The 14,118-nt window shown below is 41.0% G+C and overlaps 1 protein-coding gene across 1 annotated transcript in view; it reads left to right on the top strand.

Annotated features, from left to right (window-relative positions):
* The window catches only part of CRYBG2 (crystallin beta-gamma domain containing 2), a 192,201-nt gene that overhangs the window by 152,414 nt on the left and 25,669 nt on the right, over positions 1-14,118 (top strand). The window contains exons 9-14 of the mRNA XM_089686226.1: positions 497-623; positions 761-796; positions 4,729-4,865; positions 4,967-5,093; positions 5,251-5,393; positions 8,584-8,710. Of these exons, the coding sequence (XP_089542352.1) occupies positions 497-623; positions 761-796; positions 4,729-4,865; positions 4,967-5,093; positions 5,251-5,393; positions 8,584-8,710 (697 nt within the window). The remainder of the gene's footprint in view (positions 1-496; positions 624-760; positions 797-4,728; positions 4,866-4,966; positions 5,094-5,250; positions 5,394-8,583; positions 8,711-14,118) is intronic.

Here is a 14,118-nt window from a genome sequence, read left to right as displayed (position 1 = left end):
CCTAAGGGGTTAATCCTCTCTATTGTCTAAAAATGTTGTTTGACCCTGACTTCCCTGATCCTCACTTTCTTCCAGTGCCCCACTCTAATCTCCTGATAAGACATATCATATGGAGACACTGCACATGCTAAGTTTGGTGTGTATTGGAGAGTTGTTTTTTTCTTGGGAGAGTGCATGTGATCAGCACAGGGCCAATCAGCACTGTACAGACAGAGGTCAGGGGTTCTGCATCCTCCTAGAGCAGAAAGAAAACTCCTTCTACAAGCTTTAACCACTGCTCTGCTGGACACTGATAGAAGTAACAAGACTGCTCTAACTGCTGATGGGAAAATGAATTTAGCAGTTAATATTTACTAAAATAATTGCATTTTTATGATCTGTGTACTTTGGGAGACCAGATATATTGAATGCAGAGTCCTGGGTTTAGTAACACTTTAAAGAAGACTATAAAGTGAGTTAAAGAGCAAAGGTGACCTATTTTGTTCTCTTTTCACAGCTGGCTGGTGTACAGCAAGCCATTTTTTGAAGGTGATCCTTACATACTAGAACCTGGAGGGTATCCAAACAGGAAAGCTTGGAATGGGCAGGACTCACGCTTGTGTTCCTTGCAACCTGCACGAATTGTAAGTAATTTCTACATTGCAATTACCCTCCTTTCAATCCAACTATGAGCTGTCTTCAGTTTTTACTATTGGTCTAAGTAGAGTTTTATCACAGTACAGTTCTATTTAATACATATATGTATACGTTTTTTTTGTAGGGAGGCCCCACAGTGGAGAAACCTAATGAACCTAAGGTAAGTACAATTTGAGAAGTAGTAAAAAAGTGTGTGTGTGTGTGTGTGTGTGTTCACAATTTCCTAAGTTTAAAAAATATTTAGGAAGGGACCCTAATGTGCAAGTGTATTTGAAAAGATTATTAATTATTTTACTACCAAGAACATTGTTGTAAATCAGTTTCTGTGCACAGCAGGGGCGTCCCTAGGGTTGGTGTCACCCGGTGCTGTAACACTTGGTGTCAACCCTCCGACAATTCCCGCAGGATGGATCGGATCTGCGGATTGAGCATAATGGATCGGAGTCCGATTCCATTATGCTCCCCAATCTGCATATCCGATCCATCCTGCAGGGATCGTCGGCTTGCTTTAAAACTTGCCTTTTCGTGGAGCTCATGAAGAGATTAGTTAACCCCATATAGGTATAGACTCCGATCCATTATTCTCAATCCGCAGATCCGATCCATCCTGCGGGGATCATTGGCTTGCTTTAAAACGTACCTTTTCGTGGAGTGGGTCCGGTGTCTCCCCGTGCAATAGGTGTCACCCGGTGCGGTGCACACCCCCTCCAACTGCCTTGGGACGCCACTGGTGCACAATAATTTATATACAGCCCAGTTTTGTCACATTGACTATAAACTGCAAGGGCTAGACCACCTGTTCTTTTATTACAGAGAGTATAATTTTATAGCCAATAACTAATTAGTGGAGCCTTGCTAGTGCAATCAAGGTAGTGTTGGAATTTCCTTTATGGCCTGAACTTACACTTCCCTAGAAGAGCTTATTTTATTTAGCTAACATTACCAGCGTTATCAAAATGCCCCATGTGCATGAGTACTTAACCTCCCTGGCGGTATTCCCAAGTGTAGCTCAGGGTAAAATTTCAGCACCACAAGCAGTATCCCCGAGCTACACTCGGGCTTACCATGTGGCGCTGCTGTGGGATTCCCTGCAGCGCTAATCTTGTCCTTCGCTCCCGTGATGTGTCCCCTGCAGCGTCCCCGGCCATCTCCTCCAGCCGATGACAGCATCCGGCTTCCGTGTTCCTGTCCCTGTGATGTCGGGACGTACGGGCGCCGGAACCGGCGGCAAATTTGAAAGTTTTAAAAAATGTCATTTTTTAAAAAACGATTATTACATAGCAAAGCATTGCTGTTTCAAACCATTTCACATACATTTTGTCCCTAGTGCTTTGTCCTGTGCCCTGCCTGCATTTTTACTGTTCTTTCTGCCTGGAAACTGGAAAAGTCCATGGCATCCAAAAAGCGTCCCTTTAGGTGAAAAGCGGTTTTAGACCAGCTAGAGAACAGCGATAGTAATTTAGAACTACTTGCAGAATTGAGTGATAATGATTCGTGGGGAAATTCGTCATCAGACACTGAAAACGATTCTGCGATTTTGCTCAGCGATGTGCGAACTTGGCGCTATATTTCAAATTTCAGTGTTTTTGGTTTGATTATATTATTGAATTAAATGTATTATTATGATATTATTTTTTATGATTATTTATTAAATTATAATTTATGATTTCGTGTTTTAAGTTTTATCATATCTGGGATGTTTACTAGACTCTTGTTCGGACAGATTTCAGTGAGTTATTCCTAAAAATTACAGCCTACAATAAAAAAACTACATATTTCAATGCAAAATAATGGTACCGCTTTCAGCAGAAAAAATCTGAAATAATCATACCGCCAGGGAGGTTAAAGACAATTATTACCCTAATTACATATAGTTGTGGTTGTTAGCTTGTTCCTGGCTGATAATTACCAAGCTCAAACAATGCACAAATGACCCCTCTCCATTATCACATCATACTGGTCTTGCGTTCTGACAGTTTTGTTTTGGTAGGAAAATTATAACTTAAGGCTAACCCATATCTGGAAATAATGACTTGAAATTAGGCAGCTTTATTATTAACTGTCCAATACTTACTAGGGAGGCAAAGCAGGCTGAACTGTCTGTACTGGCTGTCATCTCAGTGGCGTATGTTCCTCACATTGTAGGCAGCATTTAATGAAAGAGTAGCCTAAAGGAGCACCTGGCATTAATTTTCAAGAACGGGGGTCTACATATTGCTTGGGCTAAACCCTCTCATAAGGGAAAGGTGACTGAGCACTGGAGCCTCCCAATATCATACAGTGAACAGCTAACACCTTTGAGCAGCCTCTTTCATTACCGCTCCCCACATACAAAGTCCTGATTGGTTAGAACTCAATAAAAACACCAAGCAGCCTATTCATAACAAAGAACAGATATCACTATCTGATCTCAGGTGGACTCTGCAAGGATCATTCCATGCCCCGTCTGCATTTTATGTGCCATTCATAAAATGCAGACATCAGCAGGGCTGTGGATAAGGGGGTACCACCAGTCCTCCTGTACGGGGCCCAGGCAGCTGTGTGAATTGAATGTGGGCAGAGAGGGTGATCGGCATGGTGGGGGGGGCAGGCAATTACTGGAATCGATGCCCTGTAGGGCTCTCTGCAGCATCTGAAAGCTGGATTCTTCTCCTCTCCCACCTGCTGTTTTTCAGCTGCTGCAGAGAGAGCCATACAGGGGATCGGTTCCAGTAATTGTCGCCCACCATGCTGATCACCCTCCCTGTACACACCTGACTCACCCTGCTGCCTTGGCCCCCACAATGCTGGCTGCCCTCCTCTCCTTCCCACCGACAGCTGCAATCACACAATAGGATCCTTCAGGATGGAGAGTGGGGGAAGGGTCTGATAAATATGTCACATTAACCAGCCCCTTCCTTTCCTGAATGAACGGCACTGATCACTCACTTTGTTCATTCATAACTGAAGCATAGTAAACTGTTTTTTTTTTCTTTCTGACGAGGGCCTTGTAAGGTTAGCTGTATGGGGCCCCCGTGGTTTCTAACAGCAGCCCTGGACATCAGCATGGAGCCTGTGGCATCCCACAAAGTGTTCTATGCATAATGTTGCAAAGGAACACTCCATAATTGACGTAAAGGATGGCAAAATGACTTTGACGGGTCCTCTTTCCAGCACTTTTTTTTATTGACAGGGCTTTTTTTTATCAGAAAATAGGTGCAGGAACTAAACCATGACCCCCTAGTGCATAATGCAGGCCATAGATTTCTGATTTTCTTGTCAAATTATCGGCCGATATTCGTACCGTTAGTGGGGAAAAATGTCGGCCGTTTTTCTTAATTTTAAGAGATTTTGAAAATCGGCCATGCTGGAAAATCCTGGGACAATTTGTTAAATCGGCCGATTTTCGCGGTAATTTATGATCAAATCGGCCGTTCTTCTGGATGATTTGACAATAAATTGACTATGAAGAAAAAGAAGTAATAGAAGAAATAGATTTTGCAGGAGAATAGGAAATAGAATATCAAGAAGAAGAATAGAAGAAAGGAGGAGAAGATGAAATAGATTTTGCAGAAGAAGATGGAGAAGAAAAAATGTTGCAACATTGTATCTATTTGTATGCATTTCGGATACAGATGTTTCTATTCAAGTACAAATAGATACAATGTTGTTTCTCTTCCTCTGCATAATCTATTTCTTCTGTCAAATATAATAGCGGGTCTCTATGCAGGGACACTGCTATTATATTTATTGACGGCCGTAGACGGGACTAAAACCTGCCGACTTTTTTTTAAATTAGTGGCAACGTCAGCCGTCTGAATGACCGATTTACGATCTTTAAAAAAAAAACGGCTGATTTTCCCCACGTCTATGGCCTGCATTAGACTTGTATGGCATTTGCCAGTTGAATTACAGAGAGTGTTTAGCCTGTAAACCCTGGGTCTAGTATGCAAAAGACTTCAGAGACACACAGGCACCAATCTGAAGACAAACAAAGGTACCTGCAAGTACCACAAGATGCCTGCACTTCAACACTGTTGTTTCCTTAGAAATGTTTTAGTCCATGCTCACTTTAAAATTGTAAATTGTACAAATGCCATTCCTCCCTTGCAGATTCTTTTATTTAAATACCCTGGGTTTGATGGTCCAGTTTCTGAAGTCTCCAAAGACCTGAACTCTCTGCAGGGTGAACTAAAAAGTGAAGGAGAGTGTCTCCTTACTGTGGGGTCAATCAGAGTCCTGGGAGGGTGGTAAGTAAGCAACACTCACTGATACTTATAAATAAATGTCTTTTTAATAAGCTTTTACTAATGTGAAGTGGCTGCCTTTCATTTTTCTTCTATGACTGCAGCTGGGTAGGATATGAAAAAGAAGGTTTCCGTGGTCATCAATACCTTTTGGAGCAAGGAAAATATAAAGATTGGTCTACATGGGGTGGATGTTCTGAAGAACTAGGATCAGTTCGACATATTTGTACTGTGAGTTAAGAGAGAGCATTTGCAAACATATCTTTAGTTAATGCTGCTGTAATGCAACGTACACACTGACATTATGCATGTGACAAATCTTTTTTGTTATCTAATCTGTTATAAATATTTATTACTCTATATAATAAAAACATGCTCTTATTCTCAGGATTTTTCAGAGCCTGAAATAGTGCTGTATGAGAAACCCGGCTGCTCGGATGGTCCTTGCTTACGCATAAATGAAGCATTGTCAGATATCGAATTGGCTCAGTATGGGATCAAAACAGAATCTATCCATGTATTGAACGGAGTGTGAGTCTCTTATTATTATTATTATTATTATACAGGATTTATATAGCGCCAATGTACATTATGGTGGGAGACAGTACACGAGACAGTACAGTAACAATACAATTCAATACAAGAGGGGTTCAAGGGCCCTGCTCCTTGGAGCTTACAATTGAGGAGGGAGGGGATAGTGGTACAAGAGGTAAGAACTGTGGGTATGGAGTGGTTGGAAGAGTAGAGGATTTCAGTATTAGCTGAGGGCGGAGTAGGCTTCCCTGAAGAGATAGGTTTTCAGAGTGCGCCTAAAAGTGAGCAGAGTGGGCGATAGTCTGATGGATTGGGGTAGGGAGTTCCAGAGGATGGGGGAAGCCCTGGAGAAATCCTTTTCAGGGAAAAGGGGGTATAGTTTTACACTGTATGGCCAGATGTTTGTTGACACCTGACCATCACGTTTTTGAGCTGTCCCCCCCCCACTACCTTTTTTTGACTCATCCAGCCTCCAATTTTCTGGGAAGGCTTTCCACAGGATTTTGAAATATGTCTGTGGGAATGTGTGCCCATTCAGTAAAAAGAGTATTTGTGAGGTCAGGTTGTTAGAATGCTGTTTTTACAGACTTATTGTAGGCACAACAATCAACCATTTTCACGTATTATACTGTGTTTTGTAGTTTTGCCACTAGGTGGTAATGTTACTGTAAGGCTTGTATAATGTAATGTTCTTTCTAGTGGAACTACGATGTAATTTCTTGTCTCTGTGTTCATGTTGCTTTCCAATACAAAAAGAAGGGCTCAGCCATGTGTCTAACAACATACTAACTGGTATGTGTCATATCTGTAGCCGCTTTCCAGCACAGGTAATGAGTTGAACGACAAGATATTTGGGCAGCACAGTGGCTAAATGGTTAGCACTTCCACCTGGCAGTACTAGGGTCATTGGTTCGAATCCCAACCACGGCACCACCTGCCTGGAGTTTGCATGTTCTCCCTGTGACTGTGTGAGTTTCCTCCGGGTACTCTGGTTTCCTCCCACACTCCAAAGACATGCTGGTAGGTGAATTGGATCCTGTCTAAATTGGCCCTAGTACGTGTAATGTATGTAAGAGACCTTAGATTGTATGCCCCTTGAGGGTTAGGGACTAATGTGAATGTACAATATACAGTTGTGTTCAAAATAATAGCAGTCAGACATCACTAACCTGATCAATGACTGTTTTTGGTAGAAATTATATTTCTACATGGCAAATAATTTACTAGCAGGTGTAGTAGAGTAATCGAAATCCAACAGACCCAACAGTCATGACATGCATGCTGCTGATTCTGTGTAATTGAATCACTAATTGAAAGGGGCATGTTCAAAATAATAGCAGTGTGGAGTTCTATTAGTGAGGTCATTCATTCTTTGAAAAACAGGTGGCAATTATTGCCCTTATTTAAGGAAGGAAGGCAGCAAATGTTGTACATGCTGGTTACAGTGCATTTCTCTCTGAGATTCTGAGGAAAATGGGTCGTTCCAGACATTGTTCAGAACAGCGTACCTTGATTAAAAAGTTGATTGGAGAGGGGAAAACATAGAAAGAAGTGCAGAAAATGATAGGCTGCTCAGCTAAAATGATTGCAAATGCTTTAAAATGGCAACCAAAATCTGAAAGACGTGGAAGAAAGAGAAAAACTACCATTCGAATGGATAGAAGAATAGCCAAAATGGCAAAGACTCAGCCAACAATCAGCTCCAGGAAGATCAAAGAAGGTCTAAAGTTACCTGTGAGTACTGTTACAACTAGAAGACGCCTATGTGAAGCCAAGCTATCTGCAAGAAGCCCCCGCAAAGTCCCACTGTTGAAAAAAAGACATGTGCTGAAGAGGTTACAATTTGCCAAAGAGCACATTGACTGGCCTAAAGAGAAATGGCGCAACATTTTGTGGACTGATGAAAGTAAGATTGTTCTTTTTGGGTCTAGTGGCCGGAGACAGTTTGTCAGACGACCCCCAAACACTGAATTCAAGCCACAGTACACTGTGAAGACAGTGAAGCATGGTTGTGCAAGCATCATGATATGGGGATGTTTCTCATACTGCGTTGTTGGGCCTATTTATCGCTTACCAGGGATCATGGATCAGTTTGAATACATCAGAATACTTGAAGAGGTCATGCTGCCTTATGCTGAAGAGGAAATGCCCTTGAAATGAGTGTTCCAACAAGACAACGACCCCAAACACACCAGTAAATGTGCAACATCTTGGTTCCAGACCAACAAGATTGACGTTATGGAGTGGCCAGCCCAATCCCTGGATCTTAATCCAATAGAAAACTTGTGGGGTGACATAAAAAATGCAATTTCTGAGGCAAAACCAAGAAATAGAGAAGAACTGTGGAATGTAGTCCAATCATCCTGGGCTGGAATACCTGTTCACAGGTGCCAGAAGTTGGTTGACTCCATGCAACACAGATGTATAGCAGTTCTCAGAAACAGTGCTTATACAACAAAATATTAATGAAGTGATTCAAAGGAAAGCAAAATCCTCAAACATTTTTCAGTTTATATAGTGAATGTTTGAGTTTGTAAAGAAGAATACAAACACTGCTATTTTTTTGAACAGTCTAATATTCACTTTTCTTCAATTTTTTTAGAGGAACAACACACATTTGATATATTTTTCTTCATGTTTTGATTTGGAATAGAATGTGTAGTGTTCCCAATGCATTTGTGTGTATGGAAATAAAAGCTATTAGAAGGATTTTGAGCTTTATTCACTTTTTTCAACACACTGCTATTATTTTGAACACAACTGTATATATGTAAAGCGCTGCGTAAATTGACGGCGCTATATAAGTATCTGAAATAAATAAATATTCCTCAAAATTGACATTCTGTTTCATCCCAAAGTTGCTCAGTAGGATAGAAGTCAGGGCTCTGCATAGACCACTCAGTTTTCCGATATCAAACTATTTCTTTATGGACTTAGCTTTCAGCAGAGGGCACAGTCATGCAGAGGCAGAAAAGGGCCTTCTCATTGCTGTAGCATTAACAGTATCTTCATATGGAATTATCTAAATGTAGTAATTTATAGGGAAGTCTACATACTTTTGGCCATACAGTAAGCATGATGGTCAGATGTCCACAAATGTTTTGCCAAACAATGTACAGTGTATTGTTGATGTAATTCCAGTTTTTGTTGTATGTTCTTTTTTCTAAAATGTAATTTTAAACTGTAGGTGGGTGGCCTATGAGAATGTTGATTTCTCAGGAGAGCAGTACATTCTGGAGAAAGGAATCTATCACAGTTATCAAGACTGGGGAGCCAAAGATAGCCGAGTCTGCTCTGTACAGCCAGTACTACAGGTGAAGTCAGAACGTATATAATGTTTTTATCCAGCTAAAAAAGATACAATATTGGGAGATTTACTAAAACTGGAGCACTCAGAATTTGGTGCAGCTGTACATAGTAGCCAATCAGCCTCTAATGTCAGCATGTGCAATTAAGCTTTGGCAATAAAACCTGGAAGCTGATTGGTTTCTATGTAGCATTGCACCAAATTTTGCACTCTCCAGTTTTAGTAAATAACCCCCCATTTGTTGCAGTCATTTAATCTCAACAGATTAAACTGGCTTTAATTAACTTTGACTGCTAAGGATGTGAAGGACTTTAAAGTGGAACTGCACTGTATCTGAGCACCACAAACCAAAAGTGCTATTTCATTCATTGTTAATGTACAAAGCAAACTCACCCATCCATCCATGTCTCCATGCTTTATTTTGCTGAGAATTTATTTTGAAAAACACCCCCTGGGTATTTCTGGCTGTGGCCATTTTAAGTAAGGGCAGATGAGTCATGTAGCATTTACTTCCTGGAATCCATCTGCCTTTAGATCAAGCATTGACTGAGCTGAGAACCTTCCCCTCCTGAAGACTCCTGGGATGTATGGCCTCATTTGCCTAGGCATGGAAACCAAAAAGTAACTGAGAAATGTAAAAAATTAAAACAAGTAAATATGATAAGGGCAGCACAGTGGATAAAGGGTTAGCACTCCTGCCTGGCAGTACTAGGGCTGTTGGTTCGAATCCCAACCATAATACCACACCACTTGCCTGGAGTTTGCATGTTCTCCCTGTGCCTGCGTGGGTTTCCTCCAGGTACTCCAGTTTCCTGCTACACTCCAAAGACATGCTGGTAGGTTAATTGGATCCTGTCTAAATTGGCCCTTGTATGTGTATGTATGAATGTAAGTTAGGGACCTTATGTTGTATGCCCTTTGAGGGTTAGGGACTGATGTGAATGTACAATATATATGTAAAGCGCTGCGTAAATTGATGGCGCTATAGGTGCTTATGCACACCGGACATTTTAATAACGCTGGTAACATTAGCTGTGTAAAGACATGGTAAAAACGCAAGTTTTTCAGCGTTTTTGCATTAGTGTGTAGTGGCGTTTTGCTGTGTTTAGTGGCGTTTTCTGTGTTTGTGTGTTTTAGTGTTTTTTAGTGGTTTTTTTTGGTCAAAAAGTCCAAAAACGCTGGTTTGCAGCGTTTTACCATGTTTTTCAGTGTTAGAGTGTTTTTACAGCTAAAAAACTCCACTAGAATCCCACTAGTCCTGTATTTTTTTTTTTACAGACAAAAAACGTCCCAGCCAAAAAATGTTTTTTACAGTCTATGTGTGCATGGGTACATAGGATAACATGCTGGGGGGTTTACTAGTTGTAGAAAAAAAAACGTCAAAAGCCAAAAACAGCCGCTGTAAAAACGTCCAGTGTGCGTGAGGACTATAAGTACCTGTAATATGTAAATAATAATAAAATAAAGATAAACTTTCCTATCTATTTACTATATAGTAAAATATTGAAAAATAGTCAATGTTGATTGAGAGAGTGAATTTCCACTTTAAAACAACTAAATTTGTTTCAAAATTTACCGCAGAAGTGATTTGTAAAGCAACCCGGCGATCACTTCCAACCTACTCAGTGTGCTGAGAATATTGGTCCTGCAGCAAAGAGGTTAAAATGTGTCTCTTGTACAAAACATTCATCACCATTGAAAACTAGTTGAAATAAAAAAAATAAATTTTTTATTTCTAACTCTTAAGTTAAAAAATAGGATACAGAGCTGCTTTTTAAATCTTCTTTTAATTGCTCTGATACAGAAAAATAATGAAAACAGGTCTTAGCTTTGTATCCAACCATAACTACTAATGTTAAATGAAGGAATAATCAGGGGCGGACTGACCATTTGGAAACTCGGGCACTGCCCAAGGGCCCGGGGTCAGTAGGGGGCCCCATGAGATGCCCCTCGTACCTTTTTCATAGTCTTTTTTGAGTTTGAGCAAGGACACAGGGGCCCCATGATCCCCTATTGCCCGGGGGCCCCATGAGTTGTCAGTCCGCCCTTGGGAATAATCCTCTAGACATGTAAGTATTGCCAGCATGTCCTCTTTTTAAAAATGTATTTATAGTGCTGCAGCATTTGTAGGACCTTTTATTGCGTGGGTTGTAATGAAGCAGGGCAAGATTCTTCACTTGAGGCTTTGCAGAAACAAACTTAGAACAGAGCAGAGAACAATTAAGACATTTCAACAGCACATAGCTAAGCTGCAACTACATACTGCGTGTTCAATGCTGGCTAACAGGTTAGTGACAGCACAATGTAGTACAAACTTCCAAAGCAAACAATATATGTTAACTATTGATGTGTAACCTGACAGTTATAAATCGCTTCTAAATGTTTTCCAGTCAAAACACAGTCCTCAAATTTCGCAGGTTCCTTCACAGCTCTTCTACTTGGCGAAAATAGAGACTTCTCAGACTACTCTTTAGGGAGTTCCATTGGATGAAGATGAATGAATTATCCTTTCTATGACCATAAGTAATCGATACATTGGTACCCAGACCAAATTTAGTATTTGACATATACTGACTCTACTAAATTTGGTCTGATAACAATGTATCCAGGGGCGGACTGACAACTTATGGGGCCCCCGGGCAATAGGGGATCATGGGGCCCCTGTGACCTTGCCCAAACTCAAAAAAGCCTATGAAAAAGGTACCAGGGGCATCTCATGGGGCCCCCTACTGACCCCGGGCCCTCGGGCAGTGCCCGAGTTTCCAAATGGTCAGTCCGTCCCTGGATTGTACTTACCCTACTCGCACAATGCAGACAGAGACTGTTCCTTGCAACTCCCAGTCAGTCATGTTACCCACATCACTGTAGATCTCATGTCTGTGCCCCCTGAACCCAGGTTCAGAAAACAAAATTATCTGTTAACCAAAAAAGAAACCATGTTACTGGGGTGCTAATATAACAGCAATGCTAGAGCAATGACTCATTTATGCATTTTGCTGCTTTCTCAAGACTTTCTGTATGACCCACAAATGTATAGGAACTGTTTAGACCTTTACCTTTCCTGGTCTTGGATTCAGCTTTCCATGAACTTTCCCTGGGTCAAGCTGAAAGAAAAAAAATACCATTACCAACCAATAGCTCATGGAAGCTCCAATTATATATAAATAAATAAAGGGTTAGTTTACCTTTAGCAAAAAACCGCCTATGCAGGTAAAAGGAGGTCGCAGATAAAAAACAAACTGTGCAGCTTTGACTAACGTTAAAGCAGAACTAACCCCTCCTATCCTTTTCAACCAAGGAAGCTGCCATCTTCACTATTGTTTGATCTGCAACTGCCATGGTGCTGCACATGTGATCAGTTATGACTCAGCCATTTGATGGTTTGATTGTCTGGTTGAGAGCACAAGCCAATGTGACAGTTAGCTTTCCCAGCAAGCCAGTCAACTTAAAGTGGAACTAAGGCTACGTTCACACTAGCTCTGTCAGCAGGCGTCAGACAGGCATTTGGAAAGCATTATCAACGCTTCTCAAATGCCTCTGAAAATTCTGCACATGGCAGCACACAGTGTTGTTCACACGGAAGCGTTAGCGTCGCGTCACGGCAAAACGGACGCCTCTGGTCGAGTCGGGAGGAGTTGAAGCCCCCCATTCAAGTCTAAAGTGCCGCTCCGCAAATGCCTGGCCGGCTTTTGCAGTGCGGTTGCGATATGGTTGCGAGCATTTGCGGAGCGTTAATACCATTTAAACATCGTTTTAGGCGTTTGTGGTGCGGTTTTAATGCTTGGCAAACGGCTATCAACCACCTCAAAACCACGCATAGGGCATTTTGGGAGCAATTGTGGAGCGTTAAAAACGCTTCCCAAACGCCTGTCTAACACTTGTCAAACGCTATAGGGGCGTTTGGCAAGAGTTAGAAATAAAGTCAGGTGTGAACGAGCCCTAAACCCAATTCAAGGCTTGTCATAAATAATAGCAGTTGCTCCAGATGAACTGTCAACTGACATTTAAATGGCAGGTGACATAACGGATCACATGTGGAGCATTATGACTACTGCAGATGAGAGGCTAAGATGGCAGCATCCTTGGCTGTAAAGGATAGGGAGGTTTAGTTCTGCTTTAATTAGAGACTATAAATGTGACTAATTTGCCTACATTTATCATTTTTACATTGTTTTCAGGGATAAAGCTTTTAATTGCTATGCTGTTTTAAATATATATTTTTTTCTGCATATGTTTGTTATTCTGTGCTGCCAAATTAATACATTTTTACAGTCTTCCGGCAGATTCTCTTAATGTGTTCAATGCACCTCCCTGTGCAAGGCACAATGATAGTTGAACTGGCAGGGTTGTTATGTACATATCATCAAAATATCAGCGCAAAATCAAGATCTCCAAATAAATATATTATAAGTGCGTAAATACAAAATCAAATGTCCAAGTGAAAAAAAGTCCTTATTTTCTTTATTTTTTTTCACTTGGACATTTGATTTTGTATTTACGCACTTATAATATATTTATTTAGAGATCTTGATTTTGCGCTGATATTTTGATGTTATTGATTGGTGCTTTTCACTGTTGCACAGCTGCATAATCACTGAGTTTGTGTATTTGGGCGCTGGGGTATATATATGCACTATATATATTTTGTTTTTGTTATGTACATATACCCATGGGATCACTACGATTGGCTGTCTTAGTGATTACATAGGTACATAGTTAGGGCTTGTTCACACTTGACTTATTTCTAACTCTTGCCAAACACTCCTATAGAGTTTGACAGGCGCTTGGGAAGTGTTTATAATGCTCCTCAAATGCTCCCCAAACGCCCTATGCGTGTTTTTGAGATGAATGATAGGCATTTGCCAAGCATTAAAACCACACCACAAAGGCCTATAATGAAGTTTAATGGTATTAACACTCCACAAGCGCCTCGCAAACGCCCCGCAAATGCCTGCCAGGCGTTTGAGGAGCATCACCATAGACTTGAATGGGAGGCTTCAACTCCTCCTGACTCAATATGAGGCGTCAGTTTTGCCACGATGCAACATGACGCTTCAGTGTGAACACCACTGTGTGCTGCCATGTGCAGAATTGTCATAGGTGTTTGAGAAGCGTTGAAAACGCTTCCCAAACGCCTGTCTGATGCCTGCTGACAGAGCTAGTGTGAACTGAGCCTTTGGCTGAAAAAAGACAAAAGTCAATCCAGTTCAACCATAAAAAAAAAGAAAAAGTTATAATCCTATACCCACAGTTGATTCAGAGAAAGGCAATAAACATGATCAGAAAACTGATTCAGGTTCCTGATTTTTAGTGTTGTATAACCGAAAGTTTATTTGAGGCATCTGATGTCAGATTACAATATTTTTGGTGATAGAAATCATTTAGGTTGCATAAAATACCTTCACCTGTTTTGCC

Source organism: Staurois parvus, unplaced genomic scaffold (assembly GCF_062004578.1).
Source record: "Staurois parvus isolate SC_StPar_1 unplaced genomic scaffold, SC_StPar_1.0 ptg000394l, whole genome shotgun sequence".
Lineage (NCBI taxonomy): Eukaryota > Metazoa > Chordata > Amphibia > Anura > Ranidae > Staurois > Staurois parvus.
This window is presented reverse-complemented; position numbering and strand designations above follow the sequence as displayed.